Raw genomic sequence first — 27,555 nt, forward strand, 5'->3', positions numbered from 1 at the left:
CTTACAAAACATGACATCATGAAAGTGACATATAAAACATATTTTGCTTTCAATGAAATGGCCTCATCCCTAAAAGCGAGACTTTTACTCCTGTTAATTTTTTTTCAAGGATATTATTTTTCAATTCATGCTTTGCACATTGGCACGACACCTTGATGACTGTTTTTATTTGTCCTTTATTATCATTATTGAAACCCTGCACTTATCTTCTGTCACAAAAACAGAGTGAAGAGAAAGGGTTCAAGTTTGTCTCTGAGTGCAAAAGTGAGTGAGAGAAGGCTACCTTAAGATACAGCTGTGGGATCAACCACTCCATCGGTCTTTGATGTGCCAGTGATAGCTGTGTGTGTGCGTGTGTGTGCGTGTGTGTGTGTGCGTGCGTGCGTGCGTGTACATGTTTTACTATACTTGTATCAGAAGTCTTCACAAGAATAGAAAACCAACTAAAATTCTGAATAGTGAAGACATTTTGCCAGTCCTCATTTGTAAAAAGGCTATTTTAGGCTTAGGGATTAGGTTTAGGTTTAGAATTAGGGGTTAGTGGTTAGGTTTAGGAGTTAGGTTTAGGGTTAGGGTTAAGGTTTCGCTTAAGGTTAGGGTAAGGGTTAGATTTAGGGAAAACAGTATTTTGAATGGGAATCAATTGTTGATATAAGTCTCCACTGAAGCTGGAGACTTATATCTTCCTCTCTAAATTTAAGCATCAGCTGTCAGAGCAGTTTACCGATCACTGTACCTGTACACAGTCCATCTGTAAATAGCACATCCAACTACCTCATCCCCATAATTTTTGTTGTTGTTGTTGTTGCTCTTTTGCACCCTAATATCTCTACTTGCACATCATCATCTGCACATCTATCACTCCAGTGTTAATGCTAAATTGTAATTATTTTGCCTCTATGGCCTATTTATTGCCTTACCTCCCTAATCTTACTACATTTGCACACACTGTACATATATTTTTCTATTGTGTTATTGACTGTACCTTTGTTTATCCCATGTGTAACTCTGTGTTTATGTTTTTGTCGCACTGCTTTGCTTTATCTTGCCCAGATCGCAGTTGTAAATGAGAACTTGTTCTCAACTGGCCTACCTGGTTAAATAAAGGTGAAATATAAAAATAAATACAAATAAAAGTGTGTGTAGTCATACTCAGCACAGTGATGTCAGCGTAGGCCTCCTGTGGAGGGTCTGTGTACAGCTGGCACACGTATCTCCCCTCGTCAGACAGGGTCACGTTGGACAGAGACACCCGCAGCTCATTGTCCGAGAAGTTCACCAGCTGGAAGCGGGCATCTTTCAGGGCTGAATGGTCAAAGAAAGAGAGATAGGGGGAGAAAGAGGGAGAGAGAGAAAAGGAGCGATAGAACGGGGTTAGGTCAAAAGAGTGTCATTGTTATGCACTGACTATGAAAATGACTGTCGACCTACTAGGTGAGAGTATACAGTAAGTGTGTATCTTTGAGTGGAGTTCCAGGGGGAGTTTCAAGAGTTAAAGTATGAGGTAAAGTCTACAGACACGTGGTCGCCATATGCTCACTCCCACACTTCCGACTCTAGTCCATCACATCCAGCAAACCTTGCTTGCCCCCTATGGAGAGAGCTCACATAGAGGGATGCTAACCAAACCAAACAACAAACGCCAGTCCTAACTTTGAGGTCTTCGTATCCAGCTCAGGGTCCCTCACCTAATTAGAACAGCAGTGTGTGTTGAATGACACACACACACACACACACACACACACACACACACACACACACACACACACACACACACACACACACACACACACACACACACACACACACACACACACACGCAGACTAATGAGCAGTCCATCAGTGGTTTGTTTTGCCTTGGATCACGAGATGGAGAATGCCAACGTCTGGTTAAGATGAAACCTTCGCCCCACCAACCCCAACAGATTGACAGCGGCCATTTATTGCTCTCTGTGTCTTCTTCCCCTCCCCAAGCCACGTTTATTCTCACACACAGCAGCCCAGTTCAAAAGAGCAAAACCAACAACATAAAAAGAGGTAGCGTGAATAAATACATAAATAAATGGAAACAAATAGCAAAATGATCGGGCATCATTACAGTTTGCAGCGGCGGGCACATGAAAGCCAGGGATGTGATGGCGATGGGGGATGGGTGAAGCTGATTGTTCTTGGTTCCAGCTGGTTAGCTGTGCTCTTTTGCTTTTATTCCAAAAGCATGGGAAAAAGGGAAAAAGAGGAGGAGGAGAGCAAGAGAGGCTGTCAGTCAAACGCGAGGACTTATACTGAACAAAAATATAAACGCAACATGCAACAATTTCAAAGATTTTACTGAGTTACAGCTCATATAAGGACATCAGTCAAATTAAATACATTCATTAGGTCGTAATTGATGCCTTTCACATGACTGGGGATACAGATATGCATTTGTTGGTCACAGATACCTTAAAAAAAAAGGTAGGGGCATAGGTCAGAAAACCAGTCAGTATCTGGTGTGACCACCATTTGCCTCATGCAGTGCAACACATCTCTTTTGCATAGAGTTGATCAGGCTGTTGACTGTGGCATGTGGAATGTTGTCCCACTCCTCTTCAATGGCTGTGCGAAGTTGGTGAATATTGGCCGGAACTGGAACAAGCTGTCGTACACGTCGATCCAGAGCCTTCCAAACATGCTCAATGGGTGACATGTCTGGTGAGTATGCAGGCCATGGAAGAGCTGGGACATTTTCAGCTTTCAGGAATTGTGTACAGATTCTTGTGACATGGAGCCTTACAATATCATGCTGAAACATGAGGTGGTGGTGGCGGATGAATGGCAAGACAATGAGCCTCAGGATCTCGTCACGGTATCTCTGTGCATTCAAATTGCCAACGATAAAATGCAATTGTGTTCATTGTCCATAGCTTATGCCTGCCCATAACGTAACCCCACCGCCACCATTGGGCACTTAGTTCACAACGTCGACATCAGCAAACCGCTAGCCCACACGACGCCATACACGCTGTCTGCCATCTGCCCGGTATAGATAAACCGGGATTCATCCGTGAAGAGCACACTACTCCAGCAAGCAAGTGACCATCGAAGGTGAGCATTTACCCACTGAAGTCGGTTACGACGCCTAACTGCAGTCAGGTCAAGACCCTGGTGAGGACGATGAGCACGCATATGAGCTTCCCTGAGACGGTTTCTGACAGTTTGTGCAGAAATTCTTCGGTTGTGCAAACCCACAGTTTCATCAGCTGTCCGGGTGGCTGGTCTCAGAGGATCCTGTAGGTGAAAAATCCAGATGTGGAGGTCCTGGGCTGGCGTGGTTACACGTGGTCTGCAGTTGTGTCAGGTTGTGTCAGGTTGGACGTACTGCCAAATTCTCTACAACGACGTTGGAGGAGGCTTATGGTAGAGAACATTTAGCTCTCTGGCAACAGCTCTGGTGGACAGCAAGCATGCCAATTGCATGCTAAATTGTAGTCTCAATGTCAACAGTGAAGAGGCGACTCTGGGATGCTGGCCTTCTAGGCAGTTGCAAAGAAAAAGCCATCTCTCAGACTGGCCAATAAAAAGAAAAGATTAAGATGGGCAATTGAACACAAACACTGGACAGAGGAACTCTGCCAAAAAGGCCATAAAAAAGTCGCCTCTTCACTGTTGATGTTGAGACTGGTGTTTTGAGGGTACTATTTAATGAAGCTGCCAGTTGAGGACTTGTGAGGTGTCTGTTTCTCAAACTAGACACTCCAATGTGCTTGTCCTCTTGCTCAGTTGTGCACCAGGGCCTCCCACTCCTCTTTCTTTTCTGGTTAGAGACAGTTTGCGTTGTTCTGTGAAGGGAGTAGTACACAGCGTTGTACCAGATCTTCAGTTTCTTGGCAATTTCTCGCATGGAATAGCCATCATTTCTCAGAACAAGAATAGACTGACGAGTTTCAGAAGAAAGTTATTTGTTTCTGGATATTTTGAGCCCGGAACTGAACCCACAAATGCTGATGCTCCAGATACTCAACTAGTCTAAAGGCCAGTTTTATTGCTTCTTTAATCAGAACAACAGTTTTCAGCTGTGCTAACATAATTGCATAAGGGTTTTCTAATGACCAATTAGCCTTTTAAAATGATAAACTTGGATTAGCTAACACAACGTGCCACTGGAACACAGGAGTGATGGTTGCTGATAATGGGCCTCTGTAGGCCTATGTAGATATTCCATTCAAAATCATCTGTTTCCAGCTACAATAGTCATTTATAACATTAACCATGTCTACACTGTATTTCTGATCAATTTGATGTTATTTTAATGGACAAAAAAATGAGCTTTTCTTTAAAAAACAAGGACATTTCTAAGTGACCCCAAACTTTTGAAAGGTAGTGTATACCAACAACACAGATGTGGCTTTGGCCAAAAAACTGAGAGAATTGGAGGTGGTGAGAAACTGAATACTGATACATTTTTGGACGGTACAACAGTGTTAGGGCTTGACAACACAAAAGCTCTGTGTTCAACAGGGAACATAGCCTTTCACTAGCGCAGTGGTGTTGTTCCTGGACACAAGCGTCGCCATGTTGTGAGGGTTCAGTGGCCCGCCATGTCCCCTTTACCTCCCCGCCCGCAACATCCAGCTCACCACGGGGGAGCCCGGGAATGGACACGCAGCGTGTCCCCACTAGCTCCTGCCGCAGCAGTGCTGTCCAATGGGGTATGCTCAAGGAAAACAAAGGCACTAGAAGTGGAAAGCAATTCCACTAAAGAAAACTAATTGAAAAAGAAAGTATTTCGATGTTGATTCGTTCTTTCATTTCCTTTAGTTTGGCAGAGGGTTTCTCAGATAATGTGCTTCTTGGAAGGTACAAACAGAGGGGCAGACAGAAGTGGGCAAGAAAAGGCAATGACAACACAGTAAAAACAAGTGTAGAGAGACTGGTGAGGCAACAAACACTTGATCAAAACAATATGTGGGAATATGATTCATAGTGGCAAGGAACAGGGAGAAAAACAGACACAAAGAAGAACAAGGACAAGGAAACAATGGGAAATAGCCTAGTCACACAGCAGGGTTGGAAACCGCAGTACATTTCAGACGGAATAATAGATATGGGCGGTAAAGAAAAGGCAAGCAGGACGCTTCGCAAACAAATGAATTCCAGTAATGTCAAAGCATGCCTGGCGAGGTATTTCTGAGGTATTTCTCCCGATCTCCTTCTTCTTTGGGTTCAGACGTGCTACAAGATGGAGGATGACCCCTCTCCCTTTCTTCTCTTTTCCACCCCTTTCTCCCTCATCATGAGTTCGGGCTGAGGAGAGACAGAGCAATTCTGACAATCGTAATTAGCATTGAAGCATGCCTGCCGGGAGGATTTTGGTAACAATAATGAAAACAAAGTCTTTGGATTAAGTGGAGGGGGGGGGGGGTGTTGCCAAGCAAGTCTCAAAACACAGCAGTAGACTATTCCTGCTGATTCAAACTTGAATACAGTAGCTATAGGAGTTTCAAAACTAGCACATTTATTTTATGTAACACCCAGACAAGGCAGAGACTTGGAGGAACGTTTGTACTGTATACATTTTATTTTAGGGAATGTATATGTTTAATTTCTATGGTGGTCTTGAATTAGATTGTGAAAACCAAAGTCAATGTTCTTCATGCAGCCTTTCTACAACCAAACAAACCGCCTCTCTATGAAAATGAATAAACAGCTTTATTCAAAATAAAACTGATTCACTGTTCACATTGCAAGAGTATTCAAAAAACATAATTGGTTTTGGAGGGTATTGCATCCCTCAATTCGGCTCTTTTGTTATTTACCTCGTATCAGAAGGCCCCAAGCCATCTCATGAATAAAGTGATCCTACTTAGGTATGAAATAGTATGAAATAATAAAACAGAGGACTTTCTGTCCAAGATTTCAAATTCATTTGCCTGGGTCAGATCAACGCGGACAATGCCATTTTTTTTAAATGCCACTCATTTCCATTCGCGAGGGGTGGACAGTCGCCTAAAGTGGTGTTGAATATACATTGCTTATTTTCGTGTTATCACAAATAGCCAAAGGTCCGTTCGGCACCGTCAAGGAAACGGATGATGGGGCTCAAAAGGCTGCACAAACACACCCAGCCAAATCCATTGAGTCCTGCCAATCTCTGCATTGAAATGAAGCTGACTGTAAACACAAAAGGGGGGAAAATAAACTCCAATTCATAGCAGAGCAAAAAATATATATAAAGATGAGATAAACTCAACTTTGATGGCTGCAATAGGTTATTCCTTTCTTCTATCTTTCTCTCTTTTCTCCCTCTCTCTCTCATTGTATATAATTTGCGTCATTTCTCCCTGGTTTCATCGAGGAGGGCTGGCTCCAGCTTCTTGGAGACGAGCTTCTGGGTTCTTCCTAAGTGGCGGCAATCAATTCTGATTAGTGGGCCCGGCTACTTTTTGAGAGGAGCCCATTAAAGTTTTATTAAGGAGCGAGAGAGGGCGAAGGTAGGTGGGGGAGGGTAATTTGGCTCCTCTGACAGACCCCCACCACACACATACACGCACATATGCAGACACGATACACTCGCGCACACACACTTCAAGCGTCTTGGCGCCCAACCTTCCTCTTCTCCCATGGCCCTTTCGCTGATTCCATGCGGTTTTCTCACCTTTGAACGGCGCCGGAGAGAGACACCTTTAAATGATAAAGCGAGGGGCGGAAAGATCAGAAAGGGTGAACTTTTGGCTTGGCTGCTGCCGTCCCCTTAATGGCCGAGTCAGTGCCTTGAAAAACCAGAGGAGATGGAGGTGAGGTCTTCATTAAGAGATTAGGAGCTGTAGTGGTCAAGGTAAGGTAAAGGTGTCCATTCGTAATGCAGAGGCTGCTTTCAGACAGGTACAATCCGGGGCCCAGGGGACTCCGCACACACCCGCGGTCCCTGGCCTTCAAAGGTATGGCTGTCCACCCACTGCACAGGTATCAAGTGTCTGCCTCTTCACTGTGAATGCCAGTCCAAAAGCGTGTGTGTGTGTGTCTCTTAACTTGCTAAGTGTGCCTACAGTATTTCATTGTGTGTGTGTGTGTGTGTGTGTGTGTGTGTGTGTGTGTGTGTGTGTGTGTGTGTGTGTGTGTGTGTGTGTGTGTGTGTGTGTGTGTGTGCTCACTTTGTGTGCAGAGGGCTAAGCCTGGGAGGTGGTGAGGCCCCCTCACCACACAGGGCTATGACCGCTCCCTTGAAGTGGGGTCACAGGATGTCAATGTCAAAGCTCTCTCCTCTCTTTCTCTCTCTCCTATTTTTCCCCAATATGGATTTTAGTTGGAGGGGCCCAATATGATATTCCAGGGGAGGCTGGTAGCAGAGCCAAGCTATAATTAAACAGTGCAGCTGCAGTGAAATGCCAGAGTGTTCTTGGGAAAAGATCACAAGAGATCAAGGCGCCCCGTCAAAAGATGAGATGCCCTTGACAGCCAGCTGTGGGCTTGGTATTTGGTGCCCCAGCGAAACAGAAAAACACGAGGCGCGATTTATGCATGCGATTGGGATCTTGAGGACATGGCTGAGTGGCTGTGTAGGTGTGTGAGGAAGAGTTTGTGTAGGTGCAAAGGGAGGGAGGGACACATCGTTGGATGCATCAGAGATAGATGGGAGACCTTCCGAGGACGTGGCTGCTTCTCTCTGTGTGTGTGTGTGTGTGTGTGTGTGTGTGTGTGTGTGTGTGTGTGTGTGTGTGTGTGTGTGTGTGTGAGTGTGTGTACACTCATGCCTGAAGTCTCTGAAGTAGACAGAAGGAGAACTTGGGAACTTGTTGCAAAAGTGTGCGTACATTAGGGCTATACTGTGTATTTGTGTGTGTGGGTGTATATCCAACCTCTTCAAATGAATGTGTGTGCGAGTGGAGAGTACTACACTGTACAAAAAAAATAAAACACAACATGCAAACATTTCAAATATTTGACTGAGTTACAGTTAATATAAGGAAATCAGTCAATTGAAATCAATTCCTTAGGCCCTAATCTATGGATTTCACATGACTGGGAAAACAGATATGCATCTGTTGGTCACAGTTACCTTAAAAAAAAAGTGGATCGGAAAACCAGTCAGTATCTGGTGTGACCACCATTTGCCTCATTCAGCGCAACACATATCCTTCACATAGTTGAACAGGCTGTTGATTGTGGCATGTTGAATGTTGTCCCACTCATCTTCAATGGCTGTGCGAAGTTGCTGGATATTGGCGGGAACTGGAACGTGCTGTAGTGCACGTCAATCCAGAGCATCCCAAACATGCTCAAGGTGAGTATGTTGAGTGAGTATGCAGGCCATGGAAGAATTGGGACATTTTCGGCTTCCAGGAATTGTGAACAGATCTTTGCGACATGGGGAAGTGCGTTATCATGCAGAAACATGAGGTGATTGCGGCAGATGAATGGCACGACAATGGGCCTCAGAATCTCGTCACGGTATCTCTGTGCATTCCACTTCCCAACTCAACCGTCACAATGGGGCACTCTGTTCACAACGTTTACATCAGAAAACCGCTCACTCCCACACGACGCAGTGCATGCTGTCTGCCATCTGCCCGGTACAGTTGAAGCCGGGATTCTTCCAAGAAGCGTGCCAGTGGCCATCCAGCGTGCCAGTGGCCATCAAAGGTGAGAATTTTCCCACTGAAGTCAGATCAAGACCCTGGTGAGGACACAATGAGCACGTAGATGAGCATCCCTGAGACAGTTCTTGACAGATTGTCCGCGTGGCTGGTCTCAGACGATCCCACATGTGAAGAAGCCAGATGTGGAGACCCTGGGCTGGCGTGGTTACACATGGTCTGCGGTTGTGAGGCTGGTTGGACGTACTGACAAATTCTCTAAAACAACGTTGGAGGCGGCTTAAGGTAGAGAAATGAACATTCAATTATGTGGCAACAGCTCTGGTGGTACTGTTGCCAGATAACGTGCACAAAATTTGATTGAAATAAGCTTTTTGTGCATATAGAACATTTCTGGGATCTTTTATTTCAGGTCATGAAACATGGGACCAATACTTTACATGTTCCGTATATATTTCTGTTCAGTATAATAACATCTGTAGCAAATTTGAGGAAAACGCTACTGAAGTTCTAGTACACGTGCTTCAAAAACTCTCGACCACTGGTACACTCCATTCTGGGTTGGCTACAAGGTCTTTTCCCCGACCTCCGTTCGTCAAATCTGATCACAACTCTAATCTGCTCCTCCTTTCCGATAGGCAGAAACTCAAACAGGAAGTACCCGTGCTAAGGTCAATTCAACACTGGTCTGATAAATCGGAATCCATGCTTCAAGATTGTTTTGATCACCCGGACCAAGATATCTTCCGGGTTGCCGCTGAGAATAACATTGACAAGGTGACTGAGTTCATCAGGAAGTGTATAGGGGATGTTGTTCCCACTGACAATTAAAACCTACCCAAACCAAAAACCGTGGCTAGATGGCAGCATTCGCGCAAAACTGAAAGCCCGAACCACCGCATTTAACCATGGCAAGGTGACTGGGAATATGGTCGAATACAAACGGTGCAGTTATGCCCTCCGTAAGGCAATCAAACAGCAAAACATTAGTACAGAGACAAAGTGGAGTCGCAATTCAACGGCTCAGACAGGTACAGTTGAAGTCGGAGATTTACATACACTTAGGTTGGAGTCATTAAAACTCATTTTTCAACCACTCCACAAACTTCTTGTTAACAAACTATAGTTTTGGCAAGTCAGTTAGGACATCTATTTTGTGGATGACAAGTAATTTTTCCAAAAATTGTTTACAGACAGATTATTTCACTGTATCACAATTCCAGTGGGTCAGAAGTGTACATACACTAAGTTGACTGTGTGTCACGCCCTGGCCATAGAGAGGGTTTTATTCTCTATTTTGGTTAGGCCAGGGTGTGACTAGGGTGGGCATTCTATGTCCTTTTTTCTATGTTTTGTATTTCTTTGTTTTGGCCGGGTATGGTTCTCAATCAGGGACAGCTGTATATCGTTGTCTCTGATTGGGAGCCATACTTAGGCGCCTGTTTTCCTTTGGGTTTTGTGGGTGGTTACTTTCTGTTTAGTTCATGTTCCTGACAGAACTGTTTAGCTGTCGTTCGTTTTCTTGTTTTGTTGAAAGTGTTCTATTAAAAGTTAATGATGAGCACTCACCACGCTGCGCCTTGGTCTACTCCTTTCGATGGCCGTTACACTGTGCCTTTAAACAGCTTGGAAAATTTCAGAAAAGTATGTCATGGCTTTAGAAGCTTCTGATAGGCTAATTGACATAATTTGAGTCAATTGGAGGTGTACCTGTGGATGTATTTCAAGGCCGACCTTCAAACTCAGTGCATCTTTGCTTGACATCATGGGAAAATTAAAAGAAATCAACCAAGACCTCAGAAAAAAAAGTAGACCGCCACAAGTCTGGTTCATCCTTGGGAGCAATTTCCAAACACCTGAAGGTACCATGTTCATCTGTACAAACAATAGTATGCAAGTATAAACACCATGCGACCACGCAGACGTCATACCGCTCAGGAAGGAGACGCGTTCTGTCTCCTAAAGATGAACGTACTTTGGTGGGAAAAGTGCAAATCAATCCCAGAACAACAGCAAAGGACCTTGTAAAGATGCTGGAGGAAACAGGTACAAAAGTATCTATATCCACAGTAAAACAAGTCCTATATTGACATAACCTGAAAGGCCACTCAGCAAGGAAGAAGCCACTGCTCCAAAATCGCCACAAAAAAGCCAGTCTACGGTTTGCAACTGCACATGGGGACAAAAATCTAACTTTTTGGAGAAATGTCCTCTGGTCTGATGAAACAAAAATAGAACTGTTTGGCCATATTGACCATCGTTATGTTTGCAGGAAAAAGGGGGAGGCTTGCAAGCCGAAGAATACCATCCCAACCGTGAAGCACGGGGGTGGCAGCATCATGTTGTGGGCGTGCTTTGCTGCAGGAAGGACTGGTGCACTTCACAAAATAGATGGCATGATGAGGAGGGAAAAATATGTGGATATATTGAAGCAACATCTCAAGACATCAGTCAGGAAGTTAAAGCTTGGTCGCAAATGGGTCTTCCAAATGGACAATGACCCCAAGCATACTTCCAAAGTTGTGGCAAAATGGCTTAAGGACAACAAAGTCAAGGTATTGGAGTGGCCATCACAAAGCCCTGACCTCAATCCTAAAGAAAATATGTGGGCAGAACTGAAAAGCGTGTGTGAGCAAGGAGGCCTACAGACCTGACTCAGTTACACCAGCTCTGTAGGAGGAATGGGCCAAAATTCACCCAACTTATTGTGGGAAGCTTGTGGAAGGCAACCTGAAACGTTTGACCCAAGTTAAACAATTTAAAGGCAATGCTACCAAATACTAATTGAGTGTATGTAAACTTCTAACGCACTGGGAATGTGATGAAAGAAATAAAAGCTGAAATAAATCATTCTCTCTACTATGATTCTGACATTTCACATTCTTAAAATAAAGTGGTGATACTAACAGACCTAAGACAGGGAATTTTTAGTAGGATTAAATGTGAGGAATTGTGAAAAACTGAATTTAAATGTATTTGGCTAAGGTGTATGTAAACTTCCGACTTCAACTGTATGTGGCAGGGACTCCAGACAATCAAAGGGAAAACCACCCACGTCGCGGACACTGACGTCTTGCTCACGGACAAGCAAAACACCTTCTTCACCTGCTTTGAGGATAACACAGTGCCATCGACCCGGCCTACTCCCGAGGACTGTGGGTTCTCGTTCTCCGTGGCTGACGTGTGTAAGACATTTAAGCGTATTAACCCTCACCAGGCTGCTGGCCCAGAAGGCATCCCTAGCCGTGTTCTCAGAGCATGTGCAGACCAGCTGGTTGGAGTGTTTACGGACATATTCAATCTCTCCCTATGCCAGTCTGCTGTCCCCACTTGATTCAAGATGTCCCCCATTGTTCCTGTACCCAAGCAAAGGTAGCTGAACTAAATGACTATCGCTCTGTAGCACTCACTTCTGTCATCATGGAGTGCTTTGAGAGGCTGGTTCAGGATCATATCACCTCCACCTTACACCCTAGACCCACTCTAATTTGCATAACGCCCCAATAGATCCACAGACAATGCAATCGCCATCGCACTGCACACTGCCCTATCCCATCTGGACAAGAGGAATACCTATGTAAGAATGCTGTTCATTGACTACAGCTCAGCCTTCAACATCATAGAACCCTCCAAGCTCATTAAGTTCGGGGTCCTGGGTCTGAACCCCGCCCTGTGCAACTGGATCATGGACTTCCTGACGGGCCGCCCCCAGGTGGTGAAGGTAGGAAACAACACCTCCATAATACTGATCCTCCTCCTGTTCACCCATGACTGCATGGCCACGCACGCCTCCAACTCAATCATAAAGTTTGTAGACGACACAGCAGTAGTGGGCCTGATTACCAACAATAACGAGGCAGCCTACCCGGAGGAGGTGAGGGCCCTGGCGGAGTGATGCCAGGAAAATAACCTCTCCCTCAACGTCAACAAAACAAAGGACCTAATCGTGGACTTCAGGAGACAGAAGAGGGAGCACACCCCCATCCACATCGACGGGACCACAGTGGAGAAGGTCAAAAGCTTCAAGTTCCTTGGCGTACACATCACTGACAATTTGAAATGGTCCACCCACACAGACAGTGTGGTGAAGATGGGGCAACAGCGCCTTTTCAACCTCAGGAGGCTGAAGAAATTTGGCTTGGCCCCTAAGACCCTCACAAACTTTTACAGATGCACAACTGAGAGCATCTTGTCTGGCTGTATCACTGCCTGGTACAGAAACTGCACCGCCTGCAACTGCATGGCTCTCTAGAGAGTGGTGCGCTCTGCCCAACGCATCACCGGGGGCACACTGCCTGCCCTCCAGGACACCTACAGCACCCGACGTCACAGGAAGGCCAAAAAGATCATCAATGATATCCATCCAAGCCACGGCCTGTTCACCCTGCTATCATCCAGAAGGCGAGGTTAGTACAGGTGCATCAAAGCTGGGACCGAGAGACTGAAAAACAGCTTCTATCTCAAGGCCATCAGACTGTTAAACAGCCATCACTAGTTGGCTACCACACGGTTACTCAACCGTGCAACTTAGAGGCTGCTGCCCTATATACTGTACATAGACATGGAATCACTAGTCACTTTAAAAATGGAACACCGGTCACCTTAATAATGTTTACATACTGTTTTTTTCATTTCATATGTATATACTGTATTCTACTGTATTCTAGTCAATGTCACACCGACAATGCTCGTCGGATTATTTATATTTCTTAATTCCATTCTTTTACTTACAGATTTGTGTGTATTGTTGCGAACTGTTAGATACTACTGCACTGTTGGAGCTAGGAACACAAGCATTTTGCTACACTCGCAATAACATCTGCTAAATATGTGACCAATAAAAAGTTGATTTGATTTGATGTTGAAGAGAACTGAAAGATTATTGTAGACTTGATGACAGTATGTGTATGTGTGTCAATGTAGAACTACAACGAGTATTCCAAACATTAGGAACACCTTCCTAATTTTGATTTGCACCGCACACTTTTGCCATCAGAACAGACTCAATTCGTCTGGGCATGGACTCTACAAGGTATCCATGCCCAGACGGGCCAGCATTCCACAGAGAGATGCTGGCCCATGTTGACTCCAATGCTTCCCACAGTTGTGTTAAGTTGGATGGATGCCCTTTGTGTGGTGGACCATTCTTGATACACACAGGAAACTGTTGAGTGGAAAAACCCAGCAGCGTTGCAGATCTTGACACAAACCGGTGCGCCTGGCACCTACTACCATACCCCATTCAAAGGCACTTAAATATTTTGTCTTGCTAATTCACCCTCTGAATGGCACACATACGCAATCCATGTCTCAATTGTCTCAAAGCTTAAAAAATCCTCCCCTTCATCTATACTGATTGAAGTGTATTTAACAAGGGACATCAATAAGGGATCATAGCTTTCACCTGGTCAGTCTATGCCATGGAAAGAGAAAGTTCTTAATGTTTTGTACACTCAGTGTAACAGGCCTATCTATTTCCAAGGTGTGTGTGTGTGTGTGGGTGAATGTATGCCTGTCTGTGTGTATGTGTGGTACTCACGTCGGACGTCTCTGAAATAGATTGTCTGTCTGTTGGGGTTGAGGAGCTGGATGACCGAGTCGTCGTTGTTCTTCACCCGGCAGCTGATGACGGCCACCTCTCCCTCCACCACCGCCACATTGTCCGTCACCAGGTTCTGACTCTGGACTGCAGGGCACAGACAGAGACAAACACTCATCATTACAACTGGCAGGCTGTGTGCAGTATAGTTTTTCAAACCAACGAGCCAAGCCAAGCCAAGCCAAGAAAAACCAAGCTGTACTTAACCTGGTTAGACATCCACCACAGTTGCTGGAACTGTGCTAAAAAGGTGTGAAAGTATTATATCTGAGTGAGCACAATTTGGTTTGTATGGATTGAATTCAAGTATTACTACCTTTTGATATTATTCCCCTACTTGTTGGAGATCAACAACAACATGTTATGTATACCCACTTAAATCAAAATAAGCCCTAAAGTTCTCTCTAAAACTCCAAAGCAACCGCAAAGAAGAGTGGGGAGAAACCCCAGCAGAGTTAGGTGACAAATGATGTACTTGCTTCTTCAAGTCAGCGTGTATTAGGGATTAACACGGGTAACCAGGATTCCGGGACTGTCCAGGGACCACTCTTCACATTTCCCGAAAAAATAAAATGACAAGACCTGGGAAATTACAACATTTTACCCCAATGTCGCACTAATGCAATTCCACAACATGTGCAGGACATTATTCAAACAGGTTGTCGCATGAGCTTCGCGTATTTACTTCACACAAAGTTGCCATAAATTCAAAGCACACGCATAATTGCCACTGACGGACTGCAGATAAGACCCGAATACAGTTTAGAGTTCTCATCATCTCCCAAGTGGCGCAGCGGTCTAAGGCACTGCAACGCAGTGCTAGAAGCGTCACTAACGCCAAAGGTTCAGTACAGCTGGCTGCTACCGGGAGACCCATGAGGCGGCGCACAATTGACCCAGCGTCGTCCAGGTTAGGGGAGGGTTTGGCCGGACGGGAAGTCCTTGTCCCTTTGTGCTACAGCGACTCCTGTGGCGGGCCGGGAGCATGCAAGCTGACATGGTCACTGTGCGGGCCGTGTGTGGACAGGACAGGACCGAGTTTGGCAAACCCTAACTTATATGATAATTTCAGGCACCATTTTGATTTGGACAGCATCATCACGATGCTTTGAGACAAGCGTGGGGGACTCCTCTAGATAAATCAATCAATGTCAGATCTTTGTTTTCACTGAATCTCCATTTAAATATTTAGTAACAATTTGGCTGGGGAAATGTTAGATAAGTTGAGGTGAGTGCTAATGATCATCTTTATTCTAGTTTGCTCATGTACAGTGCCTTCGAAAGGATTCAGACCATTTTACTTTTTCCACATTTTGTTACGTTACAGCCTTATTCAAAAATGGATTTTTTTAGTAATGCTCAGCAATCTACACACAATACCCCATAATAACAAAGCGAAAACACTTTTTTGCAAAATTCTGCAAATTTATACAAAATAAAAAAACAAAAATACCTTATTAAAAATACCGTATTCAAACCCTATGCTATGAGACTCGAAATTGAGCTCAGGTGCATCCTGTTTCAATTGATCATCTTTGAGAAGTTTCTACAACTTGATTGTAAATTCAATTGATTGGAAATTATTTGGAAAGGCACACACACCTGTCTATATAAAAGTTCCACAGTTGACAGTCCATGTCAGAGCCAAAACCAAGTCATGAGGTCGAACCAAATTGTTCGCAGAGCACCGAGACAGGATTGTGTTGTGTTGAGGTACAGATCTGTTGAAGGGCACCAACAAATGTCTGCAGCATTGAAAGTCCCCAACAAATGTTTGCAGCATTGAAGGTTCCCAAGAACACTGTGGCTTCCAGCTTTCATAAATGCAAGAAGTTTGGAACCATCAAGACTCTTCCTAATGCTGGCCACCGGGCCAAACTGAGCAATCGGGGGAGAAGGGCATTGGTCAGGGAGGTGACCAAGAACCCGATGGTCAGTCTGACAGAGCTCTAGAGTTCCTCTTTGGAGATGGGAGAACCTTCCAGAAGGACAACCATCTCTACAGCACCCCACCAATCAGGCCTTTATGGTAGAGTGGCCACACCTCAGTAAAAGGCACATCACAGCCCGCTTGGAATTTGCCAAACTGCACCAAAAGACTTTCAGAAAAGAGATTCTCTGGTCTGATGAAACCAAGATTGAACTCTTTGGCCTGAATGCCAAGCGTCACTTCTAGAGGAAACCTGGCACCATCCCTATGTTGAAGCAAGTTGGTGGCAGCATCATGCTGAGGGGATGTTTTTCAGGGGCTTGGAGACTAGTCAGTATCGAGGGAAAGATGAATGGAGCAAAGTACTGAGATCCTTGATGAAACCTGCTCCAGAGCTCTCAGGACCTCAGACTGGGCGACGGGTTCACCTTCCAACAGGACCAACAACCCTAAGCACACAGCCAAGACAATGAAGGAGTGGCTTTGGGACAAGTCTCTGAATGTCCTTGAGTGGCCCAGCCAGAGCCCGGACTTGAACCCGATCGAATATCTCTGGAGAGACCTGAAAATAGCTGTGCAGCGACGCTCCCCATCCAACCTGACAGATTTTGAGAGGGTCTGCAGAGAAGAATGGGAGAAACTCCCCAAATACATGTGGGTCAAGCTTATAGCGTCATATCCAAGAAGACTCAAGGCTGTAATCACTGCCAAAGGTGCTATAACAAAGTACTGAGTAAAGGGTCTGAATGCTTATGTAAATGTAATATTTCAGTTTTATGTTTTTAATAAATTAGCAAACATTTCTAAAATCCTGTTTTTGCTTTGTCATTATGGGGTATTGTGCGTAGATTAATGAGGGGGAAAAAAACGATTTAATACATATCAGTAAGGCTGTAACAAAATGTGGAACAAGTCAAGGGGTCTGAATACTTTTCCGAGGGCACTGTACAGTATTAGCTGATAAAAAATGTTATGATCAGAAACATTTAGCATACACTTGATTTAGACTACAATTTTGCATTATTGATCTATTGACTCACATAGCAGCCTTAAATAAGCTATTTTCCAATCATCAGTCCCACTGAAACCCAACATCCTGACTCACATGAAAATTCCTCATTTTATTCTGTAATCCATAGGTAGCATTATCAAAGCACCTCTCACGTATGCATGTCAAAATACAGCTATAACATTTCCCCCGCTTTTCTGCACTGTTTCATGTTGCTGCCATTGAGAGCTTCGGTATTGAATTTGTGATCAACAAACGGTATGAGGGTAGATATGGGATATATATTTTTTTTAACAGAGTTGGTCCCCGTTAAGACACCTTGCTATTTAAACAATTTCCTCTCTTTATCGCCGTTATTCTAGAGCTGATCTGATATCTGCATAATCATCAACTACATTTTGCCAAATAGGAGATATTCATTGGAAGTTATCTAGCAAGCTTAGCAACTTTGGTCATTTTACTTTTGTTTGACTGCCGTTACAAAGTTTTTATGATTCGACAACGCTATGGCCTGCACTCTGTGCCTGAGCATGCTCTGTATCGAGATGGCCTACTGCTGAAATGCACTGAATTAATTGAGGAACATGATAATGCTCTGAATTTATCAACGGCCTGTTTCACAATAATGTAATTGGCGATGAAAGTTATGCTATCACTACTAAATATAAGTTTCACTTGCTGTGAAATCTTTACATACCGGTGCAGCCAATACGGCAATGTGGCAATCTTATTTTGGGAGAACCCCGAGAGACCATATCTTGGATTTAAAAGGGCACTTCCAATTTTTGCAGTATTTCCTGGGTATCTGGGGATAAATATGAATTATTCCTGTATTGAAACTTGGTAGTTTCAGGACTCCCTAGTGTGTGTATGTGTTTTATGAGCAAACTGGTAAAGGTTGCTCCTGATGGCTGACCTCGTGTGTGTGTGTGTGTGTGTGTGTGTGTGTGTGTGTGTGTGTGTGTGTGTGTGTGTGTGTGTGCGTGCGTGCGTGCGTGCGTGCGTGCGTGCGTGCGTGCGTGCGTGCGTGCGTGTGTGTGATCCCAGACCGTATCACAAGCCAATAGAAGACTTCATAAATCAACCGTGGACATGCACCTGAAAATCTCCCCATAAATCTACTTCGAAACCAAAAACACGCACATGTACACACTTTAAATGGTTTTGAGCTACTTTATTAAAGTCAAGAGAGCGAGAGAGAGTGTCTTTGATTTTCATCATCTCCAAGATTCATCTCTTGCCTCCTGGATGCATATCTCAAATTATTTTTTTTTTAAATGCAATATTTATTGTTCCCTCCCCTGGGAGCTAATAAGGGGAACCTGAATGGACCTGCAACACATCAAATGCTAATTTGCATGTCTTGTTGTCAGGGGAAGAAAGCAATCGCCAGGATAGACAAACAGGATTTAAATCAGCCTGTCAAACAACACCCCAAACAGCCCTGAAAATGAACCTCGCCAGAAAAAGGCACACTCCCCACTTGTAAGAAGCAAATTCAGCCTACTTTTCAATAAGGACCGTCATTATTGGATATATGCCTATATGCTATGAGAACATGCTAGTGTAATATGATATGCTAATATCCTACACTAACACTGTTTCTTCGGGATAAAGGTTATCCTGCAGAAGGTTAAGCATGGAAGGTAACTAGTGCAGCGGATGTCGCCGTGGCAATGCTGCTAAATTTAGTCTCCTACTACAGTGGGCTAGGAGTTCAAACCATGGGAGGTGCTCGTTCGGTTATTTGTTCTTCCTCTGGTGAACAAACACTTGAACACGAGTCGTGAGGGGGAATAATTACGAGGGAACATGCTCATTAATGACAACATCAAACGTACACAGACGTCACCCAGAAAATGTCAACGTTATCGAGTCACTACCAACAGCTACAGTAGCCTAATCTGGATTGCAAATTTACTTTTAAATCATAACTGTAAGTCTAATAAATCAATGTGTTTATATCATGAAAATAACTCCAATTATACACAAGTATTTGGAAACCACTTCAAATTCATGGATTCAGCTATTTCAGCCACATCCTTTAAACATTTTTTTATTTAACTAGGCAAGTCAGTTAAGAACAAATTCTTATTTACAATGACGGCCTACCCCGGCCAAATCCGGACGATGTGCCAATTGTGCGCAGCCCTATGGGACTCCCAATCACAGCCGGATGTGATACAGCCTGGAATTGAAACAGGGACTGCAGTGATGACTCTAGCACTGAGATGCAGTGCCTTAGACCGCTGCGCCACTCGGGAGCCCGTTGCTGACAGGTGCATAAATTAGAGCACACAGCCATGTGACAAACATTAGCAGTAGAATGGCCGTACTGAAGAGCACAGTGACTTTCAACGTGGCACCGTCAAAGGATGCCACCTTTCCAACAAGTAACATTTCTGCCCTGCTAGAGCTGCCCCAGTCAACTGTAAGTGCTGCTATTCTGCCGCCGAGTGCTGAAGTGGGTAGCGTGTAAACATTTTATTTCTTTGGTTGCAACACTCACTAACGAGTTCCAAACTGCCTCTGGAAGCAACATCAGCACAAGAACTGTTCGTCGGGAACTCCATGAAATGGGTTTCATTGGCCGAGCAGCCGCACACAAGCCTAAGATCACCATACGAAATGCCAAGCGTCGGCTGGAGTAGTGTAAAGCTGCCGCCATTGGACTTGGGAGCAGTGGAAACGCGTTCTCCGGAGTGATGAATCACACTTCGCCATATGGCAGTCCGACAGACGAATCTGGGTTTGGCAGATGCCAGGAGAACGCTACCTTCCCCAATGCATTGTGTCAACTGTAAAGTTTGGTGGAGGAGGAAAAATGGTCTGGGGCTGTTTTTAATGGTTTGGGCTAGGCCCCTTAGTTCCAGTGAAGGGAAATATTAATGCCATAGCATACAATGATATTCTAGACGATTCTGTGCTACCAACTTTGTGGCGACAGTTTGGAGAAGGCCCTTTCCTGTTTCAGCATGACAATGCCCCTGTGCACGAAGCGAAGTCCATACAGAAATGGTTTGTTAAGATTGGTGTGGAAGAACTTGACTGGCCTGCACAGAGCCCTGACCTCAACCCCATCAAATACCTTTGTGATGAATTGGAACGCCGACTGCTAGCCAGGCCTAATGGCCCATTATCAGTGCCCGACCTCACTAATGGTCTTGTGTCTGAATGAAAGCAAGTCCCCGCAGCAATGTTTCCACATCTAGTGGAAAGCCTTCCTGTTAAAGAAACAAATGGGGATCAATCTCATTTTAATGCCCAAGATTTTGGAATGAGATGTTCGAGTAGCAGGTGTCCACATACTTTTGATCATGTAATTTATTTCCCTGAGCCTCCTTTTGCCATTGTGTGGGCGTGTTGATATACATTTGTATATACACAGCACTGATTGGTGGATAGGATCGTCTACATTCTAGAGCCCTCAAACTCAACTCTGGACCTCGAAGCCAGTTTCACCGCATTTTTTATGGTTCCCCTCTAATCAGGGATCGTTTTAGACCTGTGACACCAGGTGTGTGCAATTACGAATGAGTTAGAACAGAAAACCAGCAGGCTACGGACCTCGTAGGGTAAGAGTTGAATACCCCTGCTCTAAAGCCTACCCGTAGAATAAGTAATGTAATAGGATCTCTGTGAGCCTACCCTGCTTACCCCCTTTGGAGGATACATATGCAAATAAATGATAAACTGGTTATTGGTCATAATAATATCAGCTTGTGATGTCATGATCTGGGCCAAAAACTCCCACCTGAACAGGCTAAAATTCCAGGCCTTTTTTTTTTTAACAGCTCTTACACAAAAAGGGCATTATCATAATTTGGTAATTAGACCAAATTAAATGAGTAGGTAAAATGATGAGAATATGTTTTAGCAGGTGTTTACCAAAAGAGGAGATGGCACCGCATGTGCAACACAAATAGTGAATATGTCACGTCAGAAACCGCATCCAAAAACTTCAACTCAGAAAACCATGACAGAGTAGGACCATATCACATGGCTTCAGTGCCCAGATTATCAGATCAATCATTCTCAATACAACTAGTCTAGATCTGTACCTTGGCAAATCCTCTAACTATCCTTGTGAGCATCTACTGCCATACATGTTTGGAACAACAACAAAGGAATGCAGCAGAGAGAGTTGGATAAATCACGGTAGCCTCGCCTACAGATGGGACTGAGCTACAGCTCAACATACATACATGTATAGATATGCATGTGTTTGAGCAAGGAGGAGCCACCTTGGCAAATTCAATGGGAGAGATGTGTGTGCATATTGGAGTCTTCAGCAAAAATCTAGCTATACTCAACACGAGTTGGGGGAAAAGTCTCTCAACTCACCCTGCATGCACCTGACCAGAAATCAGAGGATAAACAAAAGCAAAGATATGGTCTAACAGTACCCGAATGGGCACAGGGACACGTGTATATTAGTTAGAGGATGGCTATTGTATCTATGCTTCAATGAATTGATTCCTTACTGACAGGAATCAAATTATTTATTTGCAAATGGAATCTTGTAAACACAGAACCAAACTAGCATGTGCAATATAACATGAGTTTCCCCCTTTAAAGGCTCTCTAAGCTTTGCTGTGCATTTGCTTTCTGTGCATGTGTCAACAATCAACAAGGCTTGCCGTCATGCAAGAAAGGATTCATATCGGTTCCATTTGCATAACTTGTTCAAACAGATCTGTGACATTATCTTTGTATGTAATTAGTGACGTTCAAAAGCGCTAGCACAGAGCATTGATCATTCTGGCCTAGATTAAACTTGTCAGATGAGGATGCTCTGTACGTTCAGCAGCACTAGCCTACACTGTGTGTGTGTGCTCGACTGAACTTGTGTGAGTGTATTTGTGCACACATTTGAGTGTGTGTGTGTGTGTGTGTGTGTGTGTGTGTGTGTGTGTGTGTGTGTGTGTGTGTGTGTGTGTGTGTGTGTGAGAGAGAAAGAAGAGACCCGGTTGTGTCTTTGCTAGTGTGTGGTACATTTCCACGCTCGCCCTGACATGAGAGAGCACCAGCGGTTGGGAGAAGCCCACATGCGGTGCAAGTCACAGACAGCTGGCTGAAGGCTGCAGCACACCGCTGGATTGGAAAGGTCATTGGGCCCTCGTCATTGGTCCTGTTCTCTCTGTAGAGGAGAGCGTAGAGGGTCCGGCAGCCAGGGCCGGTACTAGCCCCCCCAGTACACCCTCTGCAAGTTCGATCAGAGAAAATAGCACCGGTGTCAAATTAGCATTGACCATGGGAGTTGCATACAGAAGGGGCTCTGAGCTGGCTAGCTAGCACACAGCAGGCTATTGAACAGACGCAGTGAGGCGCTCTTACTGTGCCATGCCCTTTGTTGAACTGTACTCTGCTAATGCTAACTGCAAAAAAGTAGGTAATGTTGCTAGAACGTTATTGGAATGTTAATTGAGTGCTTGTAGAGCTTTTTACCCTGTTAATATGCACAAGTCTGGTGTCCTACCTTGAGATGAACACTGAACTAACAGAATTGATTGGGTGAAAAGCAAGGTTGCCACTGTATTGGTTACATCTAACCAGTTCTGTCATATTAGTGTTGAACGGTCTATTTTCCCAGCATTTAACTAGGCCTGTAGCTTGTGCTTACGCTTAGCTTATGTGGCATACCACAGCTAAGGGGACATTTTAGAACAAACAAACAATGCTGTATTTTGATATGGTGAATTTGAGAGGTCAACTAGTCATTTTTCACTGAGAGTGTGTTTGACAGTCAATGTGTATCTAAGCACCCTAGATGATTTGATTCTCATCCGATGGCATTCTGTGTATGTGTCTGTGTCTCTCTCTCTGTCTGTGTGTGTGTGTGTGTGTGTGCATGCGTGCCTGCATGTGTTTGTGTGTCTGTGTGAGTTTTGTTGGTGTTCCCACAAAAACAAGAGGCTCTTTTTTTCCTCTCCCTGCGATTTTTCACAATCCAATTCTGCTGTGGACCAGATGAGTGGCAGTGGCCATTGACCCCTCCATCTGTGAGTGGGAGACCCTGTTCAACAGAAATGCACGGTGATGCAGCCCTGCCAAAATCCCTAACCAACCAGTCACCGTCTCATATTCACACATACTGCTTTGATGCAAAGAACCCTAGCCTGGTCCCAATCTGTTTGTGTCGTCTTGCAAACTCCTATGTTCAATGTCATGCTAAATCATAGTTGGCTCTACAGCACACACATATCTGGGACCAGGCTAAAATAACCCTGCTTCTACTCAATAAAAGCAAATGTACTAAGCCTGATTTACACCGTTTAGAAATGTCCTGCTTTTAAGATGAAACATATCTCATTCAATGGAGTAAAGAGGACATTATAGAGATATTTTATTGCACAGTAGTAAAATCAAAAGGTTTGTTAGTGATGATGCTGATTCATTCAACGACGTCAAGTGGCTTAATTTTCCTCAGAAACGTTAATGGTTTCTTAAATACTGAGGATGTTTTAGTATTTGAGATAGCTCGCTCATTCAAAGGGAATGGCTAAGAATGATTCCACATCATCTTCACTGTTAACATGAACTGATGTCACCCAGAATCATGAAGCATATTCCAAAAGGGCCTAGCGCTTAAGTTGTGATTACTCGCCCCGAAGAAGAGTTTGAAGAAGCTTTTGTAGTGGCTAATTAGCAACAACGGCATGGCGTTTTTACTTGCAGATTATGAGACAGTGTTGATAAACTGACCTCCTACGCCTCCATGCTTTGGAGGAGAAAACACCCGGGAAAATCCCTCAAAGGCTATTCTGTAATGGTCTCCCTCTCCCCCTCCTTCCCTCATCACCATCCTCCTCTCCACTCAGAGAGGAGATAGTGGGGAGACACTTGCAGTGCATTCCAATAAAAAGAGGGAGAAGAGAAGTAAACAAAGAGGGGGAAGCCTGGCCTGTGTGGTGCTAATGACCAGGAAAATAGAGTTCACGTGGGAGATGTCCGTGGATGGATGGATGGATGGATGGAGAGAAGTGGTGCAAAAAAGCATCTGAATCAGGGGAGGGATGGGAGGATGTGTGTGTGTCTGTGGGTGTGTGTGGGGGGAGGGATGGGATGGGAGGATGTGTGTGTGTCTGTGGGTGTGTGTGGGGGGAGGGATGGGATGGGAGGATGTGTGTGTGTCTGTGGGTGTGTGTGGGGGAGGGATGGGATGGGAGGATGTGTGTGTGTGTGTATGGGGAGGGAGGGGAGTGTGTGTGTGTGTCTGTTGGTGTGTATGGGGAGGGAGGGAAGGGTGTGTGTGTGTCTGTGGGTGTGTATGGGGGAGGGATGGGAGGATGTGTGTGTGTCTGTGGGTGTGTATGGGGAGGGAGGGGAGTGTGTGTGTGTGTGTGTGTGTGTCTGTGGGCGTGTATGGGGGAGGGAGGGAAGGGTGTGTCTGTGGGTGTGTATGGGGGAGGGATGGGAGGGATGGGAGGATGTGTGTGTGTCTGTGGGTGTGTATGGGGGAGGGAGGGGAGTGTGTGTGTGTCTGTGGGCGTGTGGGAGAGGGAGGGGAGGGTGTGTGTGTGTCTGTGGGTGTGTGTGGGGGAGGGATGGGAGGATGTGTGTGTGTCTGTGGGTGTGTATGGGGGAGGGATGGGAGGATGTGTGTGTGTCTGTGGGTGTGTATGGGGGAGGGATGGGAGGATGTGTGTGTGTCTGTGGGTGTGTATGGGGGAGGGATGGGAGGATGTGTGTGTGTCTGTGGGTGTGTGTGGGGGAGGGATGGGAGGATGTGTAGGAGGGGAGGGTGTCAGAGAGGCAGTGGTGGCCTGGGCGCGCTACCAGAGGGCCCGCCATTATGCTCTCTCATTTGGAAATCTCTTTCAGGAAGGAGAGAGAGAGAGGGAGGGAGGCAGGGAGAGAGAGGAGAGAGAAGTACGGATGGAGGGGTCTCCTCTCCTCCACCCCCAGCCAGATAAACAAAAGCAGGCTGAGACCCTGCAGAAGGGCTGAAGGAGGAGAGAGAGAGGTGGTGAGAGAGAACAAGAGGGAGATACAGAGAGAGAGAGAGAGAGAGAGGTGGGGAGGTAGAGGGCACTGCAGCAGAACACAGGCTATCAGCATCCCTCTTCCCCCCTCATCCCCCCCCTCCCCACTCACTGTTTCTCCTCTTGGTTAGTGGTGTGTGTGTGTGTGAGAGAGGGAGTGCGTGTGTATGTGTATGTGCTACGTGACTCTAGCACCTGGCTGTCTCTCCACAGCCATCTTGTACACGAACACAAAACAGTCACAAACCTGCAGCTCACTACTATCTAGTCTGGTATGTCTGTTCTCTACTGGTGTCTCCATGCCTTTGTGAGGCTTACTTACAATCCACTTTTATTTGAATTGCTTCATGAAGATCATCATCATCAAACAGTGTGCTCTACAACACCTGCAAACCAATCAATTGAGAGGAAAATATAGTGGTTGCATTGGTGTTTTCAACAGGCTTTGGAGGGGATCTAGAATAAAGGAATGCAAAGGGCACACAAGTAAACATTGACTAGAACCATTCAACGACAAAGCACGTGTGCAATTTTGCAGGCATAGCTCTGTGTCGTAGTGTGTGCGTTTCTAGTTTTATTAGTGGTATGTACAGGATATGCATGGTATTAGAGGTCGACCGATTATTCGGAATGGCCGATTAATTGGGGCCGATTTCAAGTTTTCATAACAATCGGTAATCGGTATTTTTGGCCACTGATTTGCTGATTTATTTATTTTTTTTTGTAATTTTTTTTTTACACCTTTATTTAACTAGGCAAGTCAGATTAAGCACACATTCTTATTTTCAATGTCGGCCTAGGAACGGGGGTTCACTGCCTTGTTCATGGGGGATTCGGGGATTCGTTTTTGCAACCTTCCGGTTACTAATCCAATGCTCTAACCACCTGCCTTACTTTGCACTCCACGAGGAGCCTGCATGGCAGGCTGACTACCTGTTACGCGAGGGCAGCAAGAAGCCAAGGTAAGTTGCTAGCTAGCATTAAACTTATCTTATAAAAACTATCAATCTTAACATAATCACTAGTTAACTACACATGGTTGATGATATTACTAGTTTATCTAACGTGTCCTGTGTTGCATATAATCGATGCGGTGCCTGTTAATTTCTCATTGAATCACAGCCTACTTCGACAAACGGTGTTGATTTAACAAGCGCATTTGCGAAGAAAGCACTGTCGTTGCACCAATGTACCTAACCATAAACATCAATGCCTTTCTTTAAAATCAATACACAAGTATATATTTTTAAACCTGCATATTTAGTTAATATTGCCTGCTAACATGAAATTGTGTCACTGCTCTTGCGTTCATTGCCTGGCTCGTTGCGAACTAATTTTCCAGAATGTTACGTAATTATGACATACCATTGAAGGTTGTGCAATGTAACAGGAATATTTAGACTTAGGGATGCCACCCGTTAGATAAAATACAGACCGGTTCCATATTTCACTGAAAGAAAAAACATTTTGTTTTCGAGATGATAGCTTCCGGATTCGACCATATTAATGACCTAAGGCTCGTATTTCTGTGTGTTATTATGTTATAATTAAGTCTATGATTTGATAGAGCAGTCTGACTGAGCGGTGGTAGGCAGCAGCAGGGTCGTAAGCATTCATTCAAACAGCACTTTCGTGCGTTTTGCCAGCAGCTTTCGCAATGCATTGCGCTGTTTATGACTTCAAGCCTGTCAACTCCCAAGATTAGGCTGGTGTAACCGATGTGAAATGGCTAGCTAGTCAGCGTTTCAAACGTCACTCGCTCTGAGACTTGGGAGTGGTTGTTCCCCTTGCTCTGCATGGGTAACGCTGCTTCGAGGGTGGCTGTTGTCGATGTGTTCTTGGTTCGAGCCCAGGTAGGAGCGAGGAGAGGGACGGAAGCTATACTGTTACACTGGTAATACTAAAGTGCCTATAAGAACATCCAATAGTCAAAGGTATATGAAATACAAATTGTATAGAGAGAAATAGTCCTATAATTCCTATAATAACTACAACCTAAAACTTCTTACCTGGGAATATTGAAGACTCATGTTAAAAGGAACCACCAGCTTTCATATGTTCCCATGTTCTGAGCAAGGCACTTAAACGTTAGCTTTCTTACATGGCACATATTGCACTTTTACTTTATTCTCCAACACTTTGTTTTTGCATTAATGTTTCATTATTTATTTGAGACTAAATGGATTTTATTGATGTATTATATTAAGTTAAAATAAGTGTTCATTCAGTATTGTTGTAATTGTCATTATTACAAATAAATAAATAAAAATCGTCCGATTAATCGGCATCGTTTTTTTTGGGGGGGGGGGTCATCCAATAATCGGTATCGGTATTGAAAAAGCATAATCGGCCGACCTCTACATGGTATACACCGTCTAACGAAATTGCTTACTCTCTGGTTCCTTTTGCATCAGTATAATACAGGAAGGCACAATTTATAGTCCAATATTTACACATCA

The 27,555-nt window shown here is 44.6% G+C and overlaps 1 protein-coding gene across 4 annotated transcripts in view; it reads right to left on the reverse strand.

Annotated features, from left to right (window-relative positions):
* Nucleotides 1–27,555, reverse strand: part of cadm1a (cell adhesion molecule 1a) — a 432,273-nt gene that overhangs the window by 73,902 nt on the left and 330,816 nt on the right. For all 4 annotated transcript variants that reach the window (XM_014137379.2, XM_014137381.2, XM_014137380.2 and 1 more), the window contains 2 exons: nucleotides 14,113–14,259; nucleotides 1,153–1,305 (listed from right to left, as the gene is read on the reverse strand). In XM_014137379.2, coding sequence (XP_013992854.1) covers nucleotides 1,153–1,305; nucleotides 14,113–14,259 — 300 coding nt within the window. The remainder of the gene's footprint in view (nucleotides 1–1,152; nucleotides 1,306–14,112; nucleotides 14,260–27,555) is intronic.

Source organism: Salmo salar, chromosome ssa13, assembly GCF_905237065.1.
Source record: "Salmo salar chromosome ssa13, Ssal_v3.1, whole genome shotgun sequence".
NCBI lineage: Eukaryota > Metazoa > Chordata > Actinopteri > Salmoniformes > Salmonidae > Salmo > Salmo salar.